Source organism: Molossus molossus, unplaced genomic scaffold, assembly GCF_014108415.1.
Source record: "Molossus molossus isolate mMolMol1 unplaced genomic scaffold, mMolMol1.p scaffold_m16_p_15, whole genome shotgun sequence".
NCBI lineage: Eukaryota > Metazoa > Chordata > Mammalia > Chiroptera > Molossidae > Molossus > Molossus molossus.
In genome coordinates, this window is record NW_023425350.1 from 38,724,726 (window position 1) to 38,750,536 (window position 25,811).

Here is a 25,811-nt window from a genome sequence, read left to right on the forward strand (position 1 = left end):
CAGATCAAGGTCAGAACCATTGGAGACGTTTAAAACGTTGCCTGGTGTAAGTGGGACCGTCCTGAGGGGCCAGCACCTCCCACTACGGTGGGTACCACGAGCATCACGTGATAAAAGACACTGGTAAACTAAAAAGTCTGACTTTTGTAATTGAAGTTGTATATTCACATTACATGTTGATAGTCCCAGATATTTTTTAAAATAATGTTTAAACATCTCTGGCTCATCTCCAGAGGTTTTTATTTTTACATTTAAAAAAAAGCAAATTGGAATTTTATACCAACAGATATGTTTAGCGCCAATGTCTGAGTCTTTTATATGGATCAAATTATCGTGCAGCTCCAGTTTTACATTCTGGGGTAACTGCATGATCACCACAGAGGTGAGTCACAAGGCATTTTAAAAATAATTTATAGATAGATCTAATAATATCTCCAAGTGTGGACTGTGGTCTTTATTAAAATCCAAATGAGCTCACCACCCATTCATTTTTCTAGCTGGACCTGATGGGGCCATGGATTGTAACTTATTCTGAAATATCTACTGCTTGCCACTTGGTCCCCATCTCCTCCTCAACAAACTGCTTATTCTAACCTTCTACACGGGGAAGAGTAATCACTGCGTTTTTTATTTGATATAGTTAGTTGAAACCTGACAAAATACAAAATTAATACAAACTGAGCTATTTGTATGGAAATCGGCATGTAGACATTCACTACCTTCTATTTCCCCAGCGGAGGTGACAGCTCAGAGGTTGTTCTCTCGATGCACCGGGCCAGCAGCCTGCACTGTTCCGAGGCCTCTCGCTACCAAGCCGCAGGCTGGCAGCTTCTGGCCGTCTCTCCGGGGACACACAAAAGGATGCGGGGTCCAACCCTTCGTGTTGCTCCACCATCTTCAAAACATGAATTTACTTATTTTTGCCGTTTCTACCTTTTACTAAAAGAAGGAGAGGTTCAAACCCTACCCGCCCCCGATCTTCTCCCTGCAGAAACCATCTAACCTATGGCCACAGCTCAGACCCCCGCGCTGAGCGGAGCAGAGTGTTCTCGTCTTGCCCCCGAAGGGCCTCGGGCTTGCTGCTGGCCTCACCTGCTCATCTCAGCCAGGGAAGGTGTCTTTCTCTTAAAAAAAGTCTGAAGTAGAAAAGTTATATTTTAACCCTTAAATGCATTGCCTGAGTACAAGTTTAATGTAGTTTGCCTTAGAAATTATGATATATGTGGTTTTAGTCATCAATTTATTTTGTATATATTTAGTCCAGATTTTCAGCTGTTTTACCAGGCTGTGTAATATGTACACACTCATTTTCTAAAAAGAAATTTCTAGAAATTAAGCTTTGTCTTAATGAAATACTGTTTGCTTTCCAAAAAGGGGTCCCGAATGCAATTAGAAATCATTTTTTAAATTTCTGTCTTCTGAATATTGTTTTCTCTTTTTCTCCTAAATAACAAAGTTATAAGGTCCAACTGACTATAAAGGGAAATATTTAGTGCACATATTTTAAAGTAGACAATCTTACAATTATTTTTATTTGAAATCTGTCTCCATCTTGGCCATTTTTTAAAGCAAAGGTTAGTTAGTGGCAGAGTTTAATGTCACCATTGTTATTATTGCCACTACCTTTCCAACATCTGAAACCTTTGACATCTTTGGTCCTCCTCGTCTTTTTTTTTAGTTCTGACTCTCTGATGTTTACAAAAAGTGCTAGCTCACTGAGAGTCAAAGCACAACTCAGCTCCCTTGGATTTGCTCTTACACCTGAAATCTCAGTAGCTATCCAGTGTTTATCTGGACAAGGTCCTTGGCATTAACCTCACTCTGACACCAACCTGCTTGGTCGTCACAATAGGACAGGGATGTGAATAATGGAAGGATGACAATACAGAAGTTAGACATTGTAATGTTTATTTAATTATAGAGTATATGGAAAGCCCAGATATACTTACGTAAGGCAGGAGCCGGCAGCATTGCCTCAGGCAGCTTTGATTTCCCAGATACCCAGAGAGCCCCCCATGTGTAAATTCACAGGTTCTCACACTAAATGACCTCAAAATTCTACGTCAGCACTAGGGTTTTTCAGACTTTTTGTTAAACTATGTTTATAGCTGAATCAGGAAGGCCTTAAAATTTATCTTCTCCTACTACCTCATATCTTCTCTGAATCAATTTGTACAGATGTATGTACTTCAGCCAAAAGAAAGTCCTATAAAGAAAGCTGCACACCATGGGTTTATAAAGAAATGTTGAGGGGACTTTATTTGTTTTGTTGTTGATTTTGCTTCAACCCTCGAATTAATAGCCTTCTTTAATCCTTAAGGTTTAATCCTACACTGGTCCCATTAAAAATATGGGAAAGGTTTAATACTGGTTCATTCATTTATGGGTCCATAGCATCAAGCATTTACAGGCCCCGTGGGTTGCAAACTTGTATGAGAGTCAGTTCCTGGAGGGTCAGCACTGTCTGTCATGGTTCCACCACGAGCCCAACAGTGTCTGACACACAGTAAACAACTTTTTCTTGAATGAGTAGATGAGTGGGTGGATTTACTTGGCCTGCTTCTCCTAATATTGAAATAAATTGATCTGTCCTCAAAATGGTCTACAAATCCATTCTTTTGTCAACAACTTTTCTTCATTTTGTTAGCATCTTTAGGTGATCTCTTTGTGGGAAACTGAGTGACCTGGTGTTGAATCCAGTGATGTCCCAACTGGCCATGGACTGCTCTTGGTTAAATGACTTTTTAATCACCCAGCTGGTGTGGCTTAGTGGATTGAGCATCATCCCATGGACGGAGAGGTCCTGGTTCGATTCCGGTCAGGACACATGGCCAGGTTTCGGGCTCGATCCCCAGTGGAGGAGTGCAGGAGGCAGCCAGTCTATGTTTCTATCTCTCCCTCCCTCTCTCTCTCTCTAAAAAAAATCAATTTAAAAAAATGATTTTTTAGCACTGGCCGGTTTGGCTCAGTGGTTAAAGCATCGGCCTGCGGTCCTGAGAGACCCGGGTTCGGTTCCTACTAAGGGCGCGAACCTCAGTTGCAGTTTGTCCCCGGCTCTGGTCAGTCGTGTGCGTGGCAGCCACTCGATGTGTCCCTTTCACATCGATGTCTCTCTCTCTCTCTCTCTCTTCCTCTCTCTCGCTCCCACTCTATCTGAACAAAAAATGGAAAAATGTCCTTGGGTGAGGATAAAAAAAAAAAAATGATTTTTTAATCTTCATACCATCTGTCCATTAGAAATTAAAATGTTTATTTGGTTTAAATTTATTTAAGTAACCGGAGGTCAACAGAACTGAAAAGAAAATTCTGTATTATTGTAGCCACCACACCTGTTTTTACATACAAAGCTTCTTTGTCGGCAGATTCACAATGAAACTACGTTCTCATAGGTGGCAAAGTTTAAAAATATGGGAAAGGTTTAGATAGCTGTTCCTGAATTGAAACAAACCACCCTCTGTAGGTAATCCCAGTTTCTTGTTTTGTTTCTGAACGTTTATCCTATGTTTAGGGAGAGCAATCTGCTGGGAGAACTGCCCCAGTTTTCTTTTTAAAGCTTATTTAATCAGTAAATTCACATTTCAAGCTTGTGTGAGGCTCAGTGAACATGAGGAAGCAGATAATGCGCCCCTCCAGGGTGATATCAGCTGGCTCCGCAGGCCTGACAGAGGCCCCTGTCGCCACTGGTCAGTAGCTGCTTTGGGAGCGTGTATTGTTAGAGTTACTATGAACTGGCCTTCTTGCTAGCAGGTGCTACTGAATTTACCAGTCTGGGGCCTGTCAAAACCACTACATCTTACCTTGGCGCTTGCTCCAATAAATGGGGAGGAACCTCTAATTCGGCATTTCGATCCCATTTGTGATGACAGAGTGACCTTAAATAGCCAGGACTTAGCACAGAGACCTGCAGTCGCATATATGTTGTGCGTAAGCGAAGCTCAGGGCGGACACGGCAAGGAGTGTCCCTGCTCCTCCAGAAGGTTGCTCTCTCGGTTGAATGCTCCTTCCCCTCGCCCTGGTTCGGTGGGCGTTCTGCACTCAGCTGCTCTGAACAGGTGGGAGACAGAGTTTCCTGGTCTTTGACAGGGTGGGAGAGCCGAAGCTACGAGATCTGTGATGCTAAAAAGGAATCATTTTTAAGGCCCATTGTTGAGCTAAGTAACTTCACCAAAAGTTGAATACTTCATTGATTTTTTTAAAGGGAATTTAATGCTGCCATCATAAATTATTTTTTTTATTCAAATGTCTTGATTTTCTGTATTGTTTGAAGCAAACTAATTATGTCTATAGAACAGATCATTAAACCTGCCATACAGTAGAGAATAGTTTGCTTGCTTTTTTTCCCCAGAGTTATTACTATTTTTTATTTTTCTGGTCATATTGCTATTCAAGAAAGCATCATGCAGTGAGTACTACATGGCAAGCACTGTTCTAGGCACACGGGGATTTCGTAAACAAAACAGTTCTTTCTGGCAAGTTGAAATACAACCGTCCAAGGAATGGCTGATTCCACAGGAAATTCCTGTTTCACTGTCTGGGCAGACCATAGACTCTCTTTAGCAGTCACCCTGTAGATCAAGGGACAAGACAATCATCAGGGAAGGACAGTCTTGGTACTCACAGGTACTTTCTTAGAGGAGAGTTTGCTTGCTTTTATCACAAAGAATGTGGCAGGCCAAAAAATCCAGAGGTAGAGCGCTATAAATGTTTTCTAAATATTATTAATACATCTAGGAAATCACATTCCTATAGTCTAATCCGTTGACCCAAACCCACTCACTCATGGAGATCGCATCACAAATAGGTAAGCGCTTTTCTGTGAAGAGGGAACATCTCTTAAAAGACAGTGGCAGAGTTGGGTCCGATTATTTTAACACAGGTTCCAAGCATCTCTCAGATCCCCAGTTTGAGGGAATGAATGTTACTGGGGTTGTTTACCCTGACCCTTTCTACTGAGGAGGTGTTTGCAGAAGCATTTTGTGCCTATTGAAATATTACTGGGCATAAGGTGTGGCGGATCAGGGTGCTTTTCATAGGTGTGTTTAGAGTATATTGGCATGCTTTTTATCCAGCCCCACCTAATCCTTTGATGTTATGCTCTGCTGTCTTCCACCCTCCCTTTCTCTCATTTATCGATTTCTTATCTCTGAGGAGTTCAGCTAGTCAACTGGTCGACCTCCTGCCATGCTATAGGTTACATACATTGTTACCATAGTGCCTCTCTTCCTCAGTGACTTAACCTTCTCTCCTTTATATTTCTTATTCTCAAGATACCTAATCTTCATCCTCATTATGACAGCCAGTGCCTAGATACCTCCATTTGTTTCTAGGTTCATCAGCTCCCTCCTGGCCTTATTTTTTGTCCACCTAAATGCCGCTCTTCCAGTCCTCTTGGCCCTTCACCTCTACAGTTCTCCTACAACCTACCTCTTCACTCTTCTGACCTGACAGGGACATCGGTGCAGTGTGCCCTCACCAGTCTATGCTGCCCTCTTCGCTGCTTGTTCATTTTCTGTCTTGCCTTTGGTTGGCCCCCTTTGCCACCCTCTTAGCAGTCAGACAGATTTTTGCCCCCTCCTCAACCTTCTGCCCAAACCCTACCCCCTCCACTCCTGGCAGATGGCTTTCCTAATCTCCTTCACTGAGAAAACAGAAGCCAGTGGGCATGCTCTACCTTGGTAGTTGTTTCTCTCTCCTCCATCTCGCTTCTCATCTTCCACCCATGCAGACCATTCACCTCCTTTCTTCTCTTCTCAGAGGAAGTGCATCCCTCCTCCCGTGGAAGGCGGGTCCCTCCGCTGGTGCTGGGACTTCAGCCTCCTGTCCTCCAGGCTCCTTCGTCATGTCTCCTACATCACTCCCCCTTAGCTGGATCCATGTCCACAGCCAAGAAACACATTCCGGTCTCTCCCACCCCACCCAGCTCTCTTCAAGGAAAAAAACAAATCCTTGACTTACGTTATTTTATTTATTTATTTTTCAATCCTCACCTGAGGATATTTTTCTATTTATCCTCAGATAGAGTGGGAGGGAGGGAGAGAAAGGGAGAAAGAGAGAAACATTGATGTGAGAGAAACACATCGACTGGTTGCCTCCCACAAGACCCCTACCAGGGCCAGGGATGAACCGCAACCAAGGTTCCTGCCCTTGACTGGAATCGAACCTGTGATATATTGGTCCACGGGCCGTCACTCCAACCGCTGAGCCAAACCAGCCAGGGCATGTGACTTATTTTATGCACCTAAACATATTTTCCCATCTTCCCCTTATCTCCCTTTCCCTTCTCATCCCGGCTTTACCAAGTCTCTCCTTCACTCTCTAGCCCTTCCATCTGTCGTTTGTCCCTGTCATTCTGCTGACCTGGTGACTTCCTAATTCCCAAATCCAATTGACTCTCTTCTATCTTTGTCTTGTTAAAAGGAAGAACTGTTTCTTCTACAGTAGCATTGTCCACTAGAAATATAATGCAAGCCATGTAAGTGATTTTTGTTTGAGTAGCCATGTTAAAAAAGTTGAGATGGTGAAATAATTTTAACAATATATTTTATTTAATCCAATATATAAAAAGTTATTTCAACATGTAGTCACTATAAAATCATTGATGAGCTGTTTTGTATTATGTTTTAAATTGCTTTTACTGGGCCTTCCAAACCTGGTGTGTATTCCAGTTTTAGTACATCTTCATTAGGACTGACCACAAGTCAGGTGCTCAGTAGACACACGTGGCCAGTGGCTACCATACTGGACAGTGAAGTTATAGACATTCTTCTCTCATTTACCTTTTGGAAACAATGTCTCCTGGCCCTCTTCCTGCCTCTCCAAACAGTCCTTCTCAGTGTCCCATCTCTGCTTCCTCTTCCAGCCTCTCATGCTGTTGGTCCTCAGCATTTGATCCTTTGGTCACCCTCTCTCTGTACCCTGAACCCTCTCCCTGATGAATCTCATATATTCTACCCACTGGGTGATGATTCCCAAGGTGCTAAATCTCTCTGTCCCACATCTCAGTTGAACTTCCAGCTAGTATAGCCAACCCATAGATGTCCAAACTCGACCCACCAAAGCTGAAGTCCTCGTCTTTCCTCATAAATCTTCTCCTGGTCAGTCAGCGGTGCCACTGTCCACCCAGACACCCAAGCAGAAAACTGGTGTTCCAGTGGGATTGCTCATCAGTCACAAAGTCCTCGAAGTCTGCTGCACCAGTATTTCTTTAAACACGCACTTGTTTCCTTCACCATGACCACCACATTAGTCAAGATCTTCATCATCCCTCCCTTGGGTTATTGCAGTGGCCTTTTTAATAGTCTGCCCACCTTGCTCGTAGTCCCCAGCACTCCATCCTTTATGCCCTCATTTTTTTTTTTTTTTACCTAAACAGATTGATATTCAGCTAAAATGGCCACGTTTGGGACTATATCCCTATCTTTTAAGGTTGTGTTGTAGGCTTTAGTCAGGAGCATTTTTAAGATGGCCCGCTCTCAGGTTACCCATAGTTCTCCTTCTCGACTCCCTTCCCTGAACAGCTCTACAGATGGTTCTGGAAGACAGAATACACTTACCAGAATCTAATTCCTTTTGTTTTGATAATAGAGAGTCCCCCACCCCCAAGGCGTTGGAGACTTTTCCTAAACCTGGATATATCCTAGAGCATTGGTTCTCTCTCTCCGCAGACATCTGTGACAATCTGATTAAAACATGGCCCCTGCCCCTAGAAAGATGCACACGTGCAAACACAATGTGGTATGGGTGCCAGGGATTTGCTGAGCCCCTGAAGCCCATCTACGGGGCGACAGATCTTGCTTGTGGACAATTCTCAATGGTTTCCACTGGAAGGCAGGATCAAGAGTAGCTTGGTTTCTTAAGACATTTTGAAAACTCTTGGAGCATTTTATAGCACATTTTGGAATATAGCTACATTTCCTCCAATGACACTTTGAACATCGTCTGATTAACAACACTAAAAACAATTCCAAACTTGCATTTCTGGCTAGTTGTAGGGAGTTCCTCCACACCCACACCCCTCTGTACAGAAGCTGCTTGGGATCATTTTGTTTCTCACTGGATTTCTGGCCCGACTCCCCAGCTGACTGTCAGGCTGCAACTGGTTTTCATCTCCTCCCCGGTCATTTCAGAAGCTTCCCTAAGACCCTTGGCTCTGAACTCTCTCTGCACAACTCAAGTCATCCTGTGCCCTGCCAACCCAGCACCCCGGGAGCAGGCGGGAGGAACAGGCACCCAGGCGCTGGCCACGCTTGGGGGCCTTTTGTGGGGCGAGAGCCTGTCAGGGAGCATTGCACACATCTCAGGTGGGCCTGAGCTTTCTCTTCTGCAGTCCAGCTGCTGGACAATGAGGTTACAGCAGAGACTGACCTCCCCTGCCCACAGAAACGCGTCGTTTCCACAGGGGACAGGCAGGCACGAGGGAGTGACTCTACACACAGGTGCGGAGGGCCTTCGGCAGCCCGCGCCCCCAGCACTGGGCAGCAACAGGGCCACCTCCTTACTTAACACCCTGTCACGTGCCTGAGTTCACAGACCTCTCCTTGGGCTTCCTGTCCCCACCCTCTCTTCCTTGCCAAAGCTTCTCTCCTGCTCTCCAAGCTCAAGCCCGTCCATCATCCTCTCTCCTGATTATCCAATTCATTTGCTCTCTTGCCAGGTTCCCTCTTTAAATTTCTTGCCCAATGGAAGCTCTCTTGCTCCTTTGTCTCCCTGGGTGTTTCAAAGCCCTCCTTGCCCCTAGGAGATCCCTTTGTGTCTCTGTTTCTTCCACTTCCAATCCCCACCCCCTCACCCACTGGCCAGCTCTTAACCTTTCTGAGGCTCCCTGCTGATCCCCAGTGGCACTCACCACCTCCTCGCGTCCCACCCTGTGTGCCAGCTGGAAGTACCCAGCTAGAAAGACTGTTGGACTGAACAGTGAGTGAATGTTCTCGTGCGCGCTACTCTTCCCCCTCAGCAGAGCTTTTCAGAGTCACGTTTCCAATGGACTCTGACCCTGGGAGGATGTTTCTGCTGAAAATGCTAAACCTCCAGCCCTTGGCTGCGTAGGAAATTGTTGGCCGTCCCTCCCATGTCTGATGTTACAAACACTGTATATAGACACCTGGAAAGACGCCGTTAATGCTTGTATTGTGTTTTAACTTGCTTTCCTTTGGAGGCAGGGCATTGTCAAGTAAGTATTCGCAGCACTCTGCCAAAAGCCCGGGTGTTTGATGAGCACCCAGCACTAAGCGTTCATGCAGAATCCACCACGCCAAGGGTCTATACTTACAATCCGCTGACTTTGCCACCATGCAGGTTTCTTCCTTTTGCCCCCCCTCATCTTCCGTTTTGAAGCAATACAGCTGTAAACATATGCTTGTGAGATACGAAAGAAACACTCTGAGATTGCTTTACTTTTCAGTTTTTAACTGAAAACCAAGGTGAAAAAGCATCAGATTGCCTCTACGTGTGTATATATATACACACAGTCTGTGTATATATTAATACACAGTGTTTGTGCTTGTATGCATACTCTCTATACACTGTATAATATGCGACATATTATACAAACTGTGTGCACCCGAAGACAAGCCCTGCGTTAATCTCCAATCCTGCCTTCTGAGCCATGCTGCACCCTGGTGTCCCCTTGCGCCCATCTCAGCCCGGCTTGCTTTGTCATACACTTACCCCTTCTTAGGTGAAAGAAGAAACCCACGGATTTCATTGGAAAGTCCCACTAAAACAGAAGAAAGAGCCGATGCCCTGGGAAGCAATCATGCATGTGAAGGGAGTGTAGAATTGAAAGAACTGGCAGGTCCCGGCCCCCCAATTTTGCCCAATTTGCAGCGATGAAGTCAGACGGGGCTGTCATTGGGCAGAAATGTGTCCTCTACCCATTCTTTGGAGTTGATGATAATGCCATTGGGCCCAGGGATCCCTTATGATTATGTAACATGTTTCGATTGAAGAGTTTCTGAGAAAATAAAGGTAGCTTGTTTTCCCCCAGCACAAAAATGCAAGCCGTTCCAGCAGGCAAGCTGCCCTACCAAGAAACACTGGGGATTATTAGGCTAAATTATGAGCTGAACTTGATTCGAAAACAAAGCACCCGTTGTGCATATCTCCCAGCGACATCCAGGGGACGTGGTTGTTTTCTGACAACATGTGTGTCCCCAGCACACTCTAAAGTAAGCAGAGTCGCCAGGTGCATTCGCAGAGTCCGGAGAGTGTGTGGGAAGCGTTGACAAGGCTTCCTTTTTTCTCCCCACTCTGTAGGCGCCTTAGTGCAGAGTTTGCCCAGAGACGCCGGGGTATGAGCTTTCTGAGTTTGCAGACGGGTGCACTCTTTCATTTCTGTTTTAGTTCTTTGCTGGCATGCTCGGGAAGCATGGTTTGTGCCACACAGGAATGTCTGTGCACTTGGAAAATGCTTGTGCATGAATGAGGTGCTTGCTAGTGCAGCTCCGAACTGTACTAAGTTTCTCACTTGGCTTTGTTTGCTGCTTACAAGGGGATCAAGGTAATCCTTTCTCTTCACCTCACCCAAGAGCAATAGCTAATGGATTTGGAAGGTGCGGGGGGCGCTGGTGCTGGTGTCCCCTACCCATCCCTGGTTTCCTAAACTCCAGCAAGTCGATTTAAGGGAACCCCTGGTTACCCAAGATTGGCCAACGCATGTGAGAATCCGTGAGGGTTTACCCATTATAAAATCTACTAATTAAATTTAGAGGCCCAGATCTCCAAAACCAAAAGCAACCTTTGCTACGATGATAGCCGTTGAACCTAGACCATGCCCCTGAGGGACGGGGCAGAGTGGGAGTTCTCTGGTTTTTATCCCATGCTTCCTACTGGCCCTTTTGTGTAGTGAGAAGGGCCTGAATACGTGGCCATCAGGGCCATTCCCAAGCCTGGCTTGTAAGTCCCACTTCACATCATGCTATGATTTCTCACTACCTAATTCTGAACAGTTTTGACACATTCCTGTCTGGAAAATGGCCAGTGGGTTCAAAAAGCAGGGCCTCCACCTTCTCATGCTTAGGGTCCTCTTTGGCTTTAAAATCAGCCCTCTGGCTCATGTGATGTTCCTGGCTCCCGACTACCACAGCTTCAGCGAATCAAGGCCCCGTCAGGCAGGACCCTAAATGTCAGAAGCTACTTTTCAGGGGGGTGGGGTGGAGGCAGACAAGGGGGACAAGACAGAACAAAGCTGGGGGGGAGGGTCCTCTGAGGGGGGGGGAGGAGCCTGGCCCTGGTCTTCCGGCCACGCGGACAACAAGCTTGCTGCCCCTTGTTCGACACTGTTCCTCTGGCCACTCTCTGTTCCAGACCACCCGTGAGCAGAGCGGCCCCCCAGCCCGAGAAACTCCAGAAGAACAATATCACCAAAAAAAAGAAACTGGTTGAGGTGAGGAGGTTAAACTATTTTGCTTTTAATCTGATATTGATGTTCTGACACCTAGTGGACATCACCATCTGCGTGCCCCTCTCCCTTCTGCATAGCGTTGTGTCTCCTGTCCCAGTGACCAGAACCGTACCACTGGGTCACGTTCCTTCCGCCCTGCCACTGACAGACTAACTCTACAACGTCCCATGTCCTTCCAACGTGGCTCCTGGTCCTTATACCTGGTGCCACTCGGGGAGGGAGAGAGATGGGAGAGCCTGAGTTTCTTCGCTGTTTCCGTTGTCTGAGCACTGACCCTGTGCCAGGTACTCCGCGAAGTGCTATATATATACCTCAACCTAGGAGGGAGGCACTTTTATTGTTTCCATTTTGCCAGTGAGGACGCCGGCTCACGGAAGTTCGTGATGTGTTAGTCCCCTGGCCAAGATCACCAAGCCAGTAAGTGGTGACAGATGTGAACTCGGCTGTTGAGATGAGGGTCGCGGCTCTGTCGCCTGCTGTTTTCTGACGGAGGCCCCCTCACTGTTGCTCGTGTCCTCAGACTCCCTGTCCCTGCCACACCTGTTGCCCGCAGGTCAGCTCTTTGAAATACAGCTTTTCACGCATCACCCGCATTAAGACCCAGGGGATTCCCACCTCACACACTGGGATTCAGGTGAATGGTTTCAGAACTTCCCCAGGAACTACCTTTCAGGCTCCGCTGTGGTTCTCCAGCATAACCTAAATCTCCAGCCCCAGCCCGTTCCTTGGTCCTGAAGCGGCCTCAGACTTTCAAGCCCCTGATTCTGACGGCTCCATTCTGATGGGAAGCTCCTCCTTCTCCCACCCCCACACTGGGCCTTCCAAGCCCTTTTCTGGGGCCTTCTCTGCGCAGTGTCCCCAGATGCTCTTCCCCCGAACCCTCCTGCACCCCCACAGCCGTCACATACTCTGCTGCCAGTGATTGTTGCTCATCGGTCTCCCCTACTAGACTGAACTTACCGAGGTCAGAAAAAGCCACCTTCAAGTTTTATTGGGGCCCTGGCCGGTTTGGCTCAGCGGTTGGAGCGTCGGCCTGCGGTACAGAGAGACCCGGGTTCGGTTCCCGCTAAGGGCATGTACCTCGGTTGCAGTTTGTCCCCGGCCCTGGTTGGTCGTGCGGGTGGCAGCCACTCGATGTGTTCCTTTCACATCGATGTTTCTCTCTCTCTCTCTTCCTCTCTCTCCCTCCCGCTCTGTCTGAACAAAAAATGCAAAAATGTCCTCGGGTGAGGATAAAAAAAAAAAAAGTTTTCTTGGGAAAGGGGGTCCACTGGGGGGCTAACATGGAAGACGGCCCAGGTCAGGAAGTGCAGCGAGCCTCAGGAAAGACAAGATCCAGGGCTGAAGCACCATCATGAGCCAAGATGGTGCCTTTCTGCCCAACAGGGCCGCGTGTGTCTGCTGTCGTCCCTCTTTCTCTGCAGACTTTTAAAACCCCTCTGGTAGACTGTGGTGCCACCCAGCACCCGAGTGTACGTCTCCTCCGCCCAGCAAACCGCCCGGCCTACCAGTGTCCCCAGTTCTGAATTCCTGGGAGACCCCATCTGACTGGCCCAGGTTGCCAGTGTCCCCTGGGACGGGGGATCACATAATGATACCCACAGTTCTGGAAAACACCTGGGGGTGAGGGATGGGGGTGCAGGGAGGCTGAGGGCTGGGCAGACGCTCAGTAAGCGAAAAGGAGAAGAGCATTCCAGGTGAGGGAGATTTTATTTTATTTATTATTTTTAATCCTCACCCGAGGATATATTTTTTTTCCATTTATCTCCACACAGTGTGAGAGGGACACATCGACTGGTTGCCTCCCGCATGACCCCAACCAGGGCCGGGGTACATGCCCTTGGTACATGCCCTTGGCCAGAATCATTGGTCCACCCGCTGAGCCAAACCAGCCAGGGCGAGGTGAGAGAGATTTTAAAAAGCAAAATCATAAAGATAGGAAAGCTCATGATACGTGAGCCAAACAGACAAGTCAGCCTGACTGGGGGACAGGAGATGTGCGTAGGGGCTCATTGCACCGACGTAAGGAAACTCAGCTTTCCCATCGGCAGTGAGAGGCAGCACGTGATGTTGAGGATGGAGGTGGCGTGGTATTTTAGGAGAATTAATCTGATGTCTGCAATCGGTGAGCTCTGGAGAAAGAAAAGGCCAGAATGAGAGAACCTGGAGAAAAGGAACTCCATGTTCTTAATCCTGTGTCCCACCAACCAGCGTGGTGCCTGGCGCAGCGGCACCGCCAACAATACGTATATGTCGAGTTGGATTAAGAGCTCATCTGATCTGAATCAGCCACTGCTCTTTGTCATGAGGGACAAGACAGGAGGAAGAGAGAGACTATAAACTCAGAACAGTATCTAGCCCTGGCCAGTTTGGCTCAGCGGTTAGAGCGTCGGCCTGCGGTCCAGAGAGACCCGGGTTCGGTTCCCGCTAAGGGCATGTACCTCAGTTGCAGTTTGTCCCCGGCCCTGGTTGGTCGTGTGGGTGCCAGCCACTCGATGTGTCCCTTTCACGTCGATGTTTCTCTCTCTCTCTCTTCTCTCTCCCTCCCACTCTATCTGATCAAAAAAATGGAAAAATGTCCTCGAGTGAGGATTTAAAAAAAAGGAAAACAGTATCTAGTTGTTGGGGGAGGGGGATGCAAATTGTGTGGAAACTTTGTAGGGCAAGCACCCAGGAACAGAACAGCGTGGTGTTTGCCTCCGCATCCTGGTCTGCCAGCCACATCTCGGAGCCACCGTTCAGCTCACCTGAGAGGGCCTGGGTGCAGACCCCGAACTTCTCGGGAACCTTTACAGAGCATCAGATCCATAGACCTGGGCTCACCTGAGGAGCTGGGAAGCAAACCTAGTTTGTTTAGAAAAGTCGCTAGAAATCCACGTGGGAGCCTGTGCCCTAGCTTGCCCAGCAGCTGGACAAACACCAGTGCACTTGATCACTCAGCTGATCGAGCAGCAGAATGTTTCCAGTGAGCGCTTGGCTGTTCGCGGGCCATGGAGTTCCTGCAGGGCGGGCTTGTCCCTCTAAGGGCTGCTTTCGTCTTTGTGTGGGAATGTAGGAGCTGGCCCTCGACCACGTGTTTGGCTACAGAGGATTCGACTGTCGCAATAACCTGCATTACCTGAACGACGGTGCCGACATCATCTTCCACACGGCAGCGGCTGGCGTCGTTCAGAACCTCTCCACAGGTGACTGGGCCGGAGGCCTCCGCCTGCTGCGGCCTTTCACTTTAGCCTTTCGTGCACTTCCCAGTCTTCCCAGGCCCCAAGGCTCAAGCATGCTCTTCCCTTTAAGACCATTGCTCTCTACTGCAGACTGGTGTCCGTCAGTCCTAGGAAATGCTCGGGCCGTGCCTGAGGAGTTAGAGGTGTCGTGGTCAGGAGAGGTGTCCATGTTCCTAACAGCGCCCGGGCCTGAGAGCGATGGAGAGAAGCCAGAAGGAGGGTGTGGGGAATAGAGAAAGTCCTTACAGATGGTGACCGGGAACAAGGCAGCGAGGAACTTCTCTTTCATTTTTAAGTGACCAGTATTTTGGCAGCTCAGGTGTTCAAGTTGTGTTTGTTTTGACTGTTTAGCTAGATTCACAATGAGAATGAGAACATTCAAAAATACCCAAAATGTCCTTTAATACATGATGACTCTTCAATTAAAAAATAGTTTCAACAGAGACACACGGCAAGCAAAAAGAAGCATTCCGAACTTAATGTAACAGACACCCATATCTTTATGACCAGATTTAAATGTTAATATTTTGCCTTATTTGCTTCCTATTTGAAAACCTTTTTTTTTTCCTCCAAATTGTTACATCCTTCCTAATTTGTGTAGTTGCTCGCGCACAGACTTTTGCTCTTGCACCACTTTTGAGCACGTAGTGGCTTGACGGTTTTGGGGGAGAGAGCCTTGCGTTCCGATGTATGTTCTCCGTTTCCCAGCCACAGATTCTCACTTTAGTAACGACGCACCGTTCCCTGCATTTCAGTGCTGGCGCGCACCTCACTCTCAGGCAGGGGTGGCTCTCCGGAGGCCACTCTGTGAGCAAACCAGTCTGCTGCAATGGACGACCAAGTATTTCCTGTCCTTCCTTCCACTTCCTGTGATGCATGTCCAGTTGGGGCTTTGGGGGTGAACCATCACCCTTTGCATGCCATCCAGGCACCCAAGTGGCATGGCACTTGGATAAATAAAGGTCACCAAAAGGGATTCCCTAAGTATTGATGCTCCTTGACTTATGATGGGGTTGCGCCCTCACACACTCATCGTAAATTGAAAATATTGTCAAACGAAAATTCATTTAATACCCATAACCTACTGAACATTGTAGCTGAGCCTGTCTACCTTAAAGGTTCTCAAAACACTTATTTCTTGCCCACCTACAGTTGGGCAGAATCATCCCACACAGTGAATACGCTGTGGCAGTGTTTGCCCCCCGATCGCAGGCCTGGCTGGGAGCTCTGGGTCGCTGCTCCGGCCCAGCATCACCAGAGAATTGTCCTGCGTGTTCCTAGCCCGGGAAGCCATCAGAGTTTAAAATCCAAGTGTGGTTTCTACTGAAAGCGTATTGCTTTCCGTAAAGTCAAACCATCGTGAGTCAGGGACTGTCTGTGTTTTTCTGTTCCATTGAGTAAGGGTGCCATTTTGCTCAGTAAAGCATAACCTCCAGCCTCCGCCCACCCTGCTCAGAGGGAGACGTTGAGAAGCCATCAGTCCTGGGCCCAGGGGGGAGGAGACGTTCACCTTCCTCACCGTGGCCTCTGGAGGCCTCTGCACTTGGACTGTGTGCTGGACCACACGAGACAGCGGGCAGGACTGACTGGAGCGGACGTGTATTAGATAAGATGCCCAAATAGACCACATCAGTGTAAAATGCGATCTCCTATCTCCCTAAGGATAATTCTGAAGTGAGAGTCTGGGGTGTAAGCTCTTATTTTACAGGTCATTTCCAAAGACTCCACACGAAGCTGTGGGGTTGCCCCGAGGTCTTCAGGGTCCCCCGCTCACTCTCCACGTCTCTCCCAGGGAGCCAGAGCTTCTACCTGGAGCACACGGATGACATCCTCTGCCTCACGGTGAACCAGCACCCCAAGTACAGAAACGTGGTAGCCACCAGCCAGATAGGTAGGAGCATCCTGCAGCCGAGTCCTCCCCGCGGAGCAGGAACACTGGGAGAGGGAGGGGTGGCTCACGGGCACCCACCCTTTCTTGTTGACGGTGCTGTTGAGTTTTGAGTCCTGAATGTATCTATGTTGCTTGGGTTGACCCATCCAGTGATTAGTGATTCTGAGGAACCGTAAAGTCAGACCATAGCGTGATTTCCAAATAAATGGATGGCTCCCGTCCCTGTGGACTTGTGAGAAGAATGTTTCAGGCCCCAGCTATCACAAGAGCCCCACCCCCTGTCTGAAGCCTGGTGGTTGCACTTGGCCAGGGTAGACTGTAGTATGTGTGCCCGGGGCATCTGTTCCCTAGGAAACTGCCAGGGACAAATGTGAGCGGGTTCCCATCTGTGAAAAGCGTGCTGTTGTTTTCTGATGTGGTCATTTCAAAGGTAGCCTTCACAGACCCATCTTCCTGCTGTTTCCGCTGACCCCATGCTCATTTCAGACCTAATCCGAGACGTTCTGGGGCTGGTGCTGAGTGCTTCGCTGTCCAAACGGGACTTAGTTTAGCTGCTGTTTCCCTGATGCTTCCTCACTGCCATTGCCCACCGAATGCAGAGACCCCCGGGGGAGGCGGTTCCACCGCGAGTGGTTTGAATCGCTCAGAAAGTCCTGTTGCTGATTCATGTTTGCTGATCGTATCGGCAGAGTCGCAGACACAAATTGCTGACCTCGTCGGTCCCCTTTGCATGAACCCCTCCACAGTGGTCCCTGGGCACAGTGCCCTGGTCTGTCTCTCGAAGCACAGCAGGTGTTCACTGCTGTCTCTCACCTCTGGGCAGGTCAGGCTGCAGGTCTCTTAGGCCCAGTAACTAACTGTCAGGCCCCTGACACTTGTCTTGGAAAGACTTCGAGATGAACGTGAGTGTTGTCGGGCTCCGCGGCTCCAGCCTGAGCTCCTTGTCACACCCCCGCCCGCAGGAGCCACGCCCTCCATCCACGTCTGGGACGCCGTGACCAAGCACACCCTCTCCATGCTGCGGTGCTTCCACTCGAAGGGGGTGAACTACATCAACTTCAGTGCCACCGGAAAGCTGCTGGTGTCGGTGGGCGTGGACCCCGAGCACACCATCACTGTCTGGCGCTGGCAGGAAGGTAAACCGAGCTGGGCTGTCTGTCCACGCGGGAGACCTGCTCGCGGCGTGGGCCGGGCTCCAACCTAGATCTGCCTCCCTGCAGAGCCCACGGAGGCCCTGATGCTGGTCAGCAGGTCCCAGGGCTCCTGGGGTCCTGGAGACACTCCTTAGAGACCCCATGGCCGGGAGGGGGCTGGCCAGGGCCGTGCTGCACCGGGGAGGGAAGGTTTGGGCGCTTCTGGAAAGTTCCCCCGTGCTGCAGCCGCCTCCTCCGTTTCTGTTCCGACCCAAACCTCCGCCCCTCAGCGTTCCTCCTGGTGGCTGCTGGATTCTGCTCAGCCTTGTCACCTCAGCATCTCATTACAGGAACCGGGGACAGCGTCAGACATTTTTTTTTTTTTACATTTTAACTTTTTTGAAATGGGGAATCATCTTATAATCAAGGTGCACATTTAATTTAGCAGGGTTGTTTTTCTTTCTTGTCCCTCCCCACCCCGCCCCCAACACACAAGGCTGCTACTAAATTTGCAGTCATCTCAGCATCGAAGAAGTGCAATCTTCTGAGCATATTCTCAGGCTGGCAAAGGCAGATCCAATTAGTTCAGACGTTAATGAGGTCTGTCTCCAGCCGGGCAGCCGGTATCTGGGGCACGCGAAGCCAGGCACACACAGTGGGCACGCCTCCAGTCCAGGCTTCTGGAGTCCTGTTATCTCCGCATCTTCCCATGGGAGGGGGCTGGGGGGCTCTAGAGAGATGAGCACAGTAGGGGGGTGGGTCCAATCCCTGCTGAGCCCCCTGTGACAAAAAGAGGTTGGGGACCTGCAGACTTTCATGATGAGGCTCACTCATCACAGTCCCTCTGCTTCTCATTTTCTTGTTCACGAGTATATTGTGTCCAAATGGCCCCATATTCTGTATATGGGGATGCAGGTTCATTCCTCATAATGTCGTGGCGAGCTGATTCCATAGACTTGACCCCAGGCGAGAGACTGAGCGTCTTAAATGACAGCCTCATAGCATCTTCACGTTGAAGGACTGAGGAAGTCTTCCTGCCCTTCAACACCCCTCCCATGGAGAAATTCCTCCAGGGGCATTTTTGGACAGGCTGATTTCCATCCTGTGCTTGAATACGTTCAAGGATGAGGCCCTCGACTCTTCCCCAGGCAGCCCACTCACTCCAGAAAGCTCTTTTGAAACCCTTTGTTCTGGGAGGTCACCCGTTGCTTCATAAAGCCTTTCTGTTCTAGTACTGCCTCCTCTCTGCAGCAGCCAAGACCAAGCCTCGTCCTAGTGCCTTGGAAGAGAGTTCTGTCGGCCCCTAGACACAGTCTTGTCTCTTTCAGTTCAGGCTCCTTCTCCTCACTTCCCTCATCGGTCCCTCTGGGCAGAACTTGCTCTGGCCCTGCCCAGCACAGACTTCTCCTTGGGGCCCCTTCTGACCTCCTGAGGGGGAATCGATGGAGCCAGGACGTTTAAACAAGCTCCCAGGAAAAAGAGAAGCCTTCCCGTTGTAACTTGCTCTCGTCTTTGGTGGAACCAGCACTCGGGTCTGTACGGAAGAGTTCTGAGCCCGTGAGGATACGTGACAGCCTCTCCCCACCAGTTCTGAGCTGATAGTGTACGGCGTCTCCTTCACTTCAAGTCCTGCTTACAGATAAATAATAAGTGTCTTCAGGGAGAATTAGGTCCATTTTTGTTATCATTAGGGAGCATATAATTCATTCCTCATTTGTTAAATAATTATTTTGTGGAACTCGTGTGTGTGTGTGTGTGTGTGTGTGTGTCAGAAAGAATATATAAAGTGGAGCCAAAAAACAAATTAGCTTACTTTATCAATTGCATATTGTCAGGTCCTAGATACTTATATGAAATTTGTTCTGAGCAACCTAGAAGCCACTTCCCAGAGGGAGAGAGGCATCACCACAGTTAGAAGTGGGCATGAGATTACAAGGGAAACACACAACAGCCGCTTAGAAGAAATGTGTCTTCCTGTCATCGTTCTGCATTTCCCCTGCCTCCCGAGAGTGCTTCCCTTTCCATCGCTCACTGACGGCCGGTAGATTGCCTCTGCGATCAGCTGTTCAACCCTCTTTCCACTGCAGGCGGCAGGGTTGTTTGTCTTATGATCTGTAGTTCTTTACTGATTCTTAATGTGAATTCTTAGTCTTACACAAGTTTTGCAAATGTGTTCTTCCATTGTGTTGTTTGTCTTACGACTCAGTTTATAGTATCCTTGGGGACCACAGGCCCAGGGTAGAGAGGGGTCTGTTACAAGAGGTCACACATTCCATCTGCAGAGAGAGAATCACTGCTGGTGTGAGGCGGCCCGTGGGCCCCCCCAGCCTTGCTGTCCCGGGTGGCCTCTCCTGCAGGGCGTGTGTGGGGCTGGCTGTGGCCCGCCCGCGCTAGCACCCATGTCAGCACTCTGCCAGAGCATCACGAACACAGACAGGTCAGTGTGTGTGACGAGGGCGAGGGCAGAGAAAACGTGTGTGCGTGAATAGGGAGAGGCGGTAAGAGGGGACTGGAACTGAAACATTAAAAGAAAATAAGGAAAAGATCATAGAAGTTCAAAATAAAAATTAAAAACCCAAGGGCTAATAATACAAAAATAGATGAGGTCTAAAGTCAGGGCTAAGAGACCAGAAGCCAAGAGAGTGATCACAGTATTGTCGCTAACAGAACTCCCACTGCTCGAGACTGTTCTGCAGGTTCTTGTCGTCCTCACAGCACTTTCGAAAGCGGGCACGATCAGCCTCAGTGGACAGGAGAGGAAACCGAGGCTCAGAGAGGTTAAATAACTTGTCCAGAGTTCTGCAAATAAATGGTGGCATTGGGATTTAATTAAGACAAAGGTTAAGTAAAACTCAAAAAACATAAATTAATGGAGTTGAGGGGAAAAAAACCTAGTAATTAAATGTAAAAGGCAAAGAATTTAAACCTAAACACCATAAAAGAAAAGGGAATATGGGGACCTTTATTTTAAAAGGAAACAAGAGCAGGGACTCGGAGAGAAACAGACTGGAAGAAGGCATCCCGGTGCCGCTCTGGGGAGGATCCTCTTCCTGTGGGGGTGCGTCTTGTAGTGATGTTGGGGGTGGGGGTGCCTTAAGTCATTTTGCCCTTTTCTCTTACCTGGGGAAGCTTCCATCTCCCAGGCTACCGGTTCCTGTTCACAGGTGCCTGGATGAGCTGTGGGTGGAGGCAGGGATTCTGTCAGCGGCACCTGCTGTTCTGGAAATGCCCCCTGGCAGCCTCTCAGTGCCCACCCTGGGAGTTCTGTGGTGTGAGGGGCAGGCTGCTGCTCGAGAGGAAGGGACACTGACCGTGCCCTGGCTGGCTGGCATGGAGAGCCGTCCTGGGCTGCGGCGCCGGGCCTGGCGGGGGCTCAGGGGGGCTGCCTCACTGGACCCTCTCGTCCACGCAGGTGCCAAGGTTGCCAGCCGAGGGGGCCACCTGGAGCGCATATTCGTGGTGGAATTTCGCCCCGATTCAGACACGCAGTTTGTGTCTGTGGGGGTCAAACATATGAAGTTCTGGACCCTGGCAGGCAGCGCCCTCCTGTACAAGAAGGGGGTCATCGGGTCCATGGAGGCTGCCAAGATGCAGACGATGCTCTCCGTGGCCTTCGGTGCTGTGAGTGGGCAGCGGCTCCCAGGGGCGGGGGGCTGGCGGGGGTGTGGCCAGGAGGCTGCAAACAACCAGAAAGCCGTTTCCACGCTATCGGCTTTGTCGGCTGGTTTGCCCATGGTTCCCTTTCCTTGGCGCCGAAGGGCGGGCAGGAGGTTCACTGTCCCAGAGGCAGGCTGACCTGGAAGCCCCAGGCCCGGGTCCGAGGGCGCAGAGGAGGTGGGATCGTTTCTGTGACGGAGGAGCATCCGTGTCTTTTCAGCCCGTGTGCACCACAAACTCCCCCACTGGCATCCTTAACTGGGCTGTGGGCACATTTTGGAGCACAGCCCACCGGCCCTGCAGCTGTGGCTGTGCCCATGTCCTGGAGGAGCCCGGCAAGTGTCCTCTCTGCGGAGCCCCGCCCTTCCCTGGCCGCCCCTGGGCCTTGCTCACGGGATGGACGTTCACTTGATGCAGAACTGTGTTCACTGGGAAGTCAGAAGCCCCAGAGTAATTCAGTGGACTGAATTTCAAAATCCAGTGATTTATTATATGCTATTTGTGGTCGTCTGCAGATCCTGCCTTTCCTTAGCACAGAAGGTCAGCTTGAGGGCACGTTCCCATTTCTCCGGCTCTGGTTCCTCAGCAGTAGTCACAGAGGGCTCGGGTCTGGGAGGGGTCCTTTCGGGGCGCTGTGAGTCCTGCTGTGGAAAGTGTCCCTTTGTCTGCAGAACAACCTCACCTTCACGGGTGCCATCAACGGAGACGTCTACGTGTGGAAGGACCATTTCCTCATCCGGCTGGTGGCCAAGGCTCACACGGGCCCCGTCTTCACGATGTACACGACCCTCCGGGACGGACTCATAGTGACTGGAGGCAAAGAGCGGCCGTAAGCCCGAGCTCCTCTGGGAACAAGTGGTCTTCTTGGTTTGTTTTGATTTGGGGAGAGACTGACAGAAGCATCTGCAACTTGGAGAAAAGGCTGACTTTCGTTCTCCTACGTTTCTGCATAAGGGATTGGGCTCAATCTGCCGTCTCTCCAAGCGTCAGAACCTTCAGAAGTAGGAGTCAGAGGAGAGGGAGGCCAGTGGACGGTGGTCTAAGACCCAGGCGGAGTTCTTGCATGGGTCTGCATGGCCCTGCTGGTCATGAAGTGACCACGGAGAGGGGTTCCACTGGGGACAGGGAGGCTGTAAAAACAAAGCAGAAAAGCAGGAGAAACATTTCTCTTTGTGTTTGACCTAATGAAAGGTTTGATTTTCTAGGTTATAATTCTCTTTCCTTCCAAGATCATGGCATTGTAGGAAATCTGCAAGTTCAGAGGGTTGTGATAGCCCATCAGCCGGGCAAGGAGAGGGCCACCCTGGAGGGTCCGTCCTGCTGGGCTCCGGTGACTGTGATGACAGGGAGAGAGGCCAGTGAGGGTCATGGGAGGTCTGAGGACAAGGGCTAACGTGCTGAGTTCCTCTGGATCTTTTTTAGGACCAAAGAAGGAGGTGCTGTAAAACTGTGGGACCAGGAGATGAAGCGCTGCCGAGCCTTCCAGCTGGAGACGGGGCAGCTGGTGGAGTGCGTGCGCTCCGTGTGCCGTGGCAAAGTGAGGGCGGCTGCGGGGCTGGGCCGGCGGGAAGGGGTCCCAGTGAGTGAGCTCAGCACCTTCCAAGCGTTACCCCAAAGTTAGAAGTCAAAGCAAGAAGCAACCTGCCTTTATTTGAGATCAAAAAACCACAATTTGGGGAGGACACATTGAGGCAGGAACCCAAATCGTGTCCTGATTAGAGGGTGAAAGTGAGGGTTTTTATGAGAAAAGAAAATGGAATAATTACATGCAAAGAAGAAAGAATCCCTATCAGTGGTAACAAGCTGAGCTGCTCTTGACTGCATGATTGGTTACCAGTCCTGCCTTCAGATAAAGTCCATGATCATAGTCGTGAGAATGTCCCCTTTCCTGCTGGCTTTGCAAACAGCGGTTCACATGACAATGTCGGTGTTAGTCCAGCCCGGAGGTCTGGTCCCGGCCATCACCGCTCTGCAGACTCTGGGAAGGTGTCTCCTCTAGGCCGTTCACATGAGTGGGCTGGTCCAGCATTTGTCCTTTTTCTAATCGTGTTTTGATTTTAACAGGGAAAGATTTTAGTGGGGACCAAAGATGGAGAAATAATTGAAGTTGGTGAAAAAAACGCTGCTTCCAACATCCTGATCGATGGACACATGGAGGGCGAGATCTGGGGCCTGGCCACACACCCCTCCAAGGACATCTTCATCTCGGCCAGCAACGACGGCACGGCCCGCATCTGGGACCTGGCCGACAAGGTGAGGGCCCACTCCGCCAGGCGCCAGCGCCCCACATGGCCTCCGAGGCCTGGCCGGGGCTGGATGAGGGAGGAATCTTACTCAGCCGAGGCCAACAGTTAGGTTAGCCTGACAAAGGAAGTCCTGTTCACACACACCCAGTCTGTCTTTCGGCTGCGTATCTGTCTACAAATATTTATTCATAGCTGGAATAATCTAAGTGAGAATGATTATTCTCTTGTCATGAAAGAACCCACAAAACCTAAAAAGAAAAGGTGACAATAAATTGTCTTCCCTGGACAGGAAGACTAAAACTGGTATAAAATGTCAAATGTTCCCAAATGGAACATTTCATTCAAAATCCCCACAATCTTCTCTGAGAGTTTGGGGAAACAATTTAAAATATCAGAAAATAATTTTTAAAATTTCTTCTGGAGTAAAAGTGTAAAATAGCAAAGAACAGCCTGGAGGGGAAGGATGAGTATGCCCAAGCCTTGTCTAATATCACAACAGGAACTCACGTTTCTAATAATTAAAATACTTGGTTGCATTACCAAAGGGCTAGTAACTGAGTCCCGTCCTCAGGGCACAGGCTGGAGAACAGGCGGGAAAAGCCCAGGTGTGGTCGGCAGGCTGATCAGTGCACAGCGGCGATGTTGGTTGTTCGCGGTGGTCAGGCACTGGGCACCTGCCCCGTAGCAGAGGCTTCATGTCAGCATTGTCAGTGTTCACAACAACTTGGCAAGACCAGTATCGGTATCACTTGTTTCTCTAATGGGAAGATGGAGATGTGACTCACCCAAGCACACCCAGCTAGTGAGAGCCAGGATTCGGACCGACGGATGCTGAAGCTCAAACTCTTTCCCCTGAACAAGAATAGTCAGCAACCAGGCCAGAGGGTCAGGCTTTTGTGCTGCAAGGCAGAATTGAATGGTTGTGAGAGAGACCACATGGACCCCCAAAGCCCAAATATTTACTTCCAAGCCATTTACAGAAAAAGTTTGCCAACCCCTGCCCTAAAACAGGTAGTTTCTCAAGCTGCTGTCATCAAAACCGACTGCCCACCTAGCTGCTCAGGGACAGGAACTAGAAGCAAGCACTTGGGAGGCCGGCAGAGGCAGCCAAGGGTTCAGGTGCTGTTACTTTGTATCAATGTAGAAGCTGCTAAACAAGGTGAACCTGGGCCACGCAGCCAGGTGTGCAGCCTACAGCCCTGATGGGGAGATGGTGGCCATTGGCATGAAGAATGGAGAGTTTGTCATCTTGCTGGTGAACAGCTTGAAAGTTTGGGGGAAAAAACGAGATCGGAAATCTGCTATCCAAGATATCAGGTACATAGCAGGTGGTCTGGGCAGGGAGGAGAAAGGCAGGTGTCCTCCTTCCCAGGGGTCCCCATTCCAGAAGGGCCATGGCTAGAATGAAGAACTCAGTTGTAAGAAGGTCCCTTTCAATGAGCCAACGATGAAAGGAGACCCTCTCACACATTAATTCTCAGACATGCCTTTGCTCATTTCCCCAAGCATGGTGAAAACGTGTTGTAAAATGCCATCCTGCAGAAGGCTGCATACATACATGCATTTCCTTCCTTCCTTGGGACTTGATGCAGAGAAACTGTCCAAGTCCACAGAACATAAGAGAAGCTGACCACGTGAGATCTCATTGCCATTGAGTCAGGGAGGCCGGCCCCAGAGCAGACCTCATGCCGCCCAGCCCCTAAGTGACCATGCTTTTGGACTGCTTTTTCTAGGATCAGCCCCGACAGCAGATTCTTAGCTGTTGGTTCTTCTGAACATACAGTTGACTTCTATGACCTCACTCAGGGAACCAGTCTGAATCGTACTGGCTACTGCAAAGATATCCCAAGCTTTGTCATTCAGATGGATTTTTCTGCAGATGGCAAGTATATTCAGGTATGCTTCAGCTTGACTGATATCTGGGACAACCAATACTAATTAGTGATCATAGTAACCATGGCTTATATTCATTGACTGCTTGCTGTGTCCAGCCAGTGTGCCGATTTACTCTCCACGGGAACTCCTTTAGGTACTGTTACTCCCCCCACCCCCATTTTACAAATGAAGAAACAGAGCTTAGAGAATTTAAGCAGGTTGAAGAAGTAGAATTAAAATAGTAGAGTTTTTCTGCAGCAATAAAAGCAGGAAACACAAGCCTTAATCATCTGTAACCTTCCTGTCACCCCCTGGCCTTCAGCGCCCTGTTTCATGGTTCTCGGGCTGCACCAAGCCTGCGTCACTCCTTATACTTAATCATCTTAC

General features: G+C 49.4%; 1 protein-coding gene across 4 annotated transcripts in view; it reads left to right on the forward strand.

Annotated features, from left to right (window-relative positions):
* The window catches only part of EML6 (EMAP like 6), a 242,075-nt gene that overhangs the window by 209,759 nt on the left and 6,505 nt on the right, over window positions 1-25,811 (forward strand). The window contains exons 28-38 of one of the 4 annotated variants that reach the window (XM_036262729.1): window positions 10,490-10,498; window positions 11,305-11,383; window positions 14,457-14,586; window positions 16,415-16,534; window positions 17,479-17,649; window positions 21,059-21,267; window positions 21,975-22,132; window positions 22,726-22,840; window positions 23,368-23,556; window positions 24,694-24,866; window positions 25,283-25,445. In XM_036262729.1, coding sequence (XP_036118622.1) covers window positions 10,490-10,498; window positions 11,305-11,383; window positions 14,457-14,586; window positions 16,415-16,534; window positions 17,479-17,649; window positions 21,059-21,267; window positions 21,975-22,132; window positions 22,726-22,840; window positions 23,368-23,556; window positions 24,694-24,866; window positions 25,283-25,445 — 1,516 coding nt within the window. Of the gene's footprint in view, window positions 1-10,489; window positions 10,499-11,304; window positions 11,384-14,456; window positions 14,587-16,414; window positions 16,535-17,475; window positions 17,650-21,058; window positions 21,268-21,974; window positions 22,133-22,725; window positions 22,841-23,367; window positions 23,557-24,693; window positions 24,867-25,282; window positions 25,446-25,811 lie in introns of all 4 variants that reach the window. The other 3 variants (XM_036262728.1, XM_036262726.1, XM_036262727.1) reach the window with 3 other exon arrangements.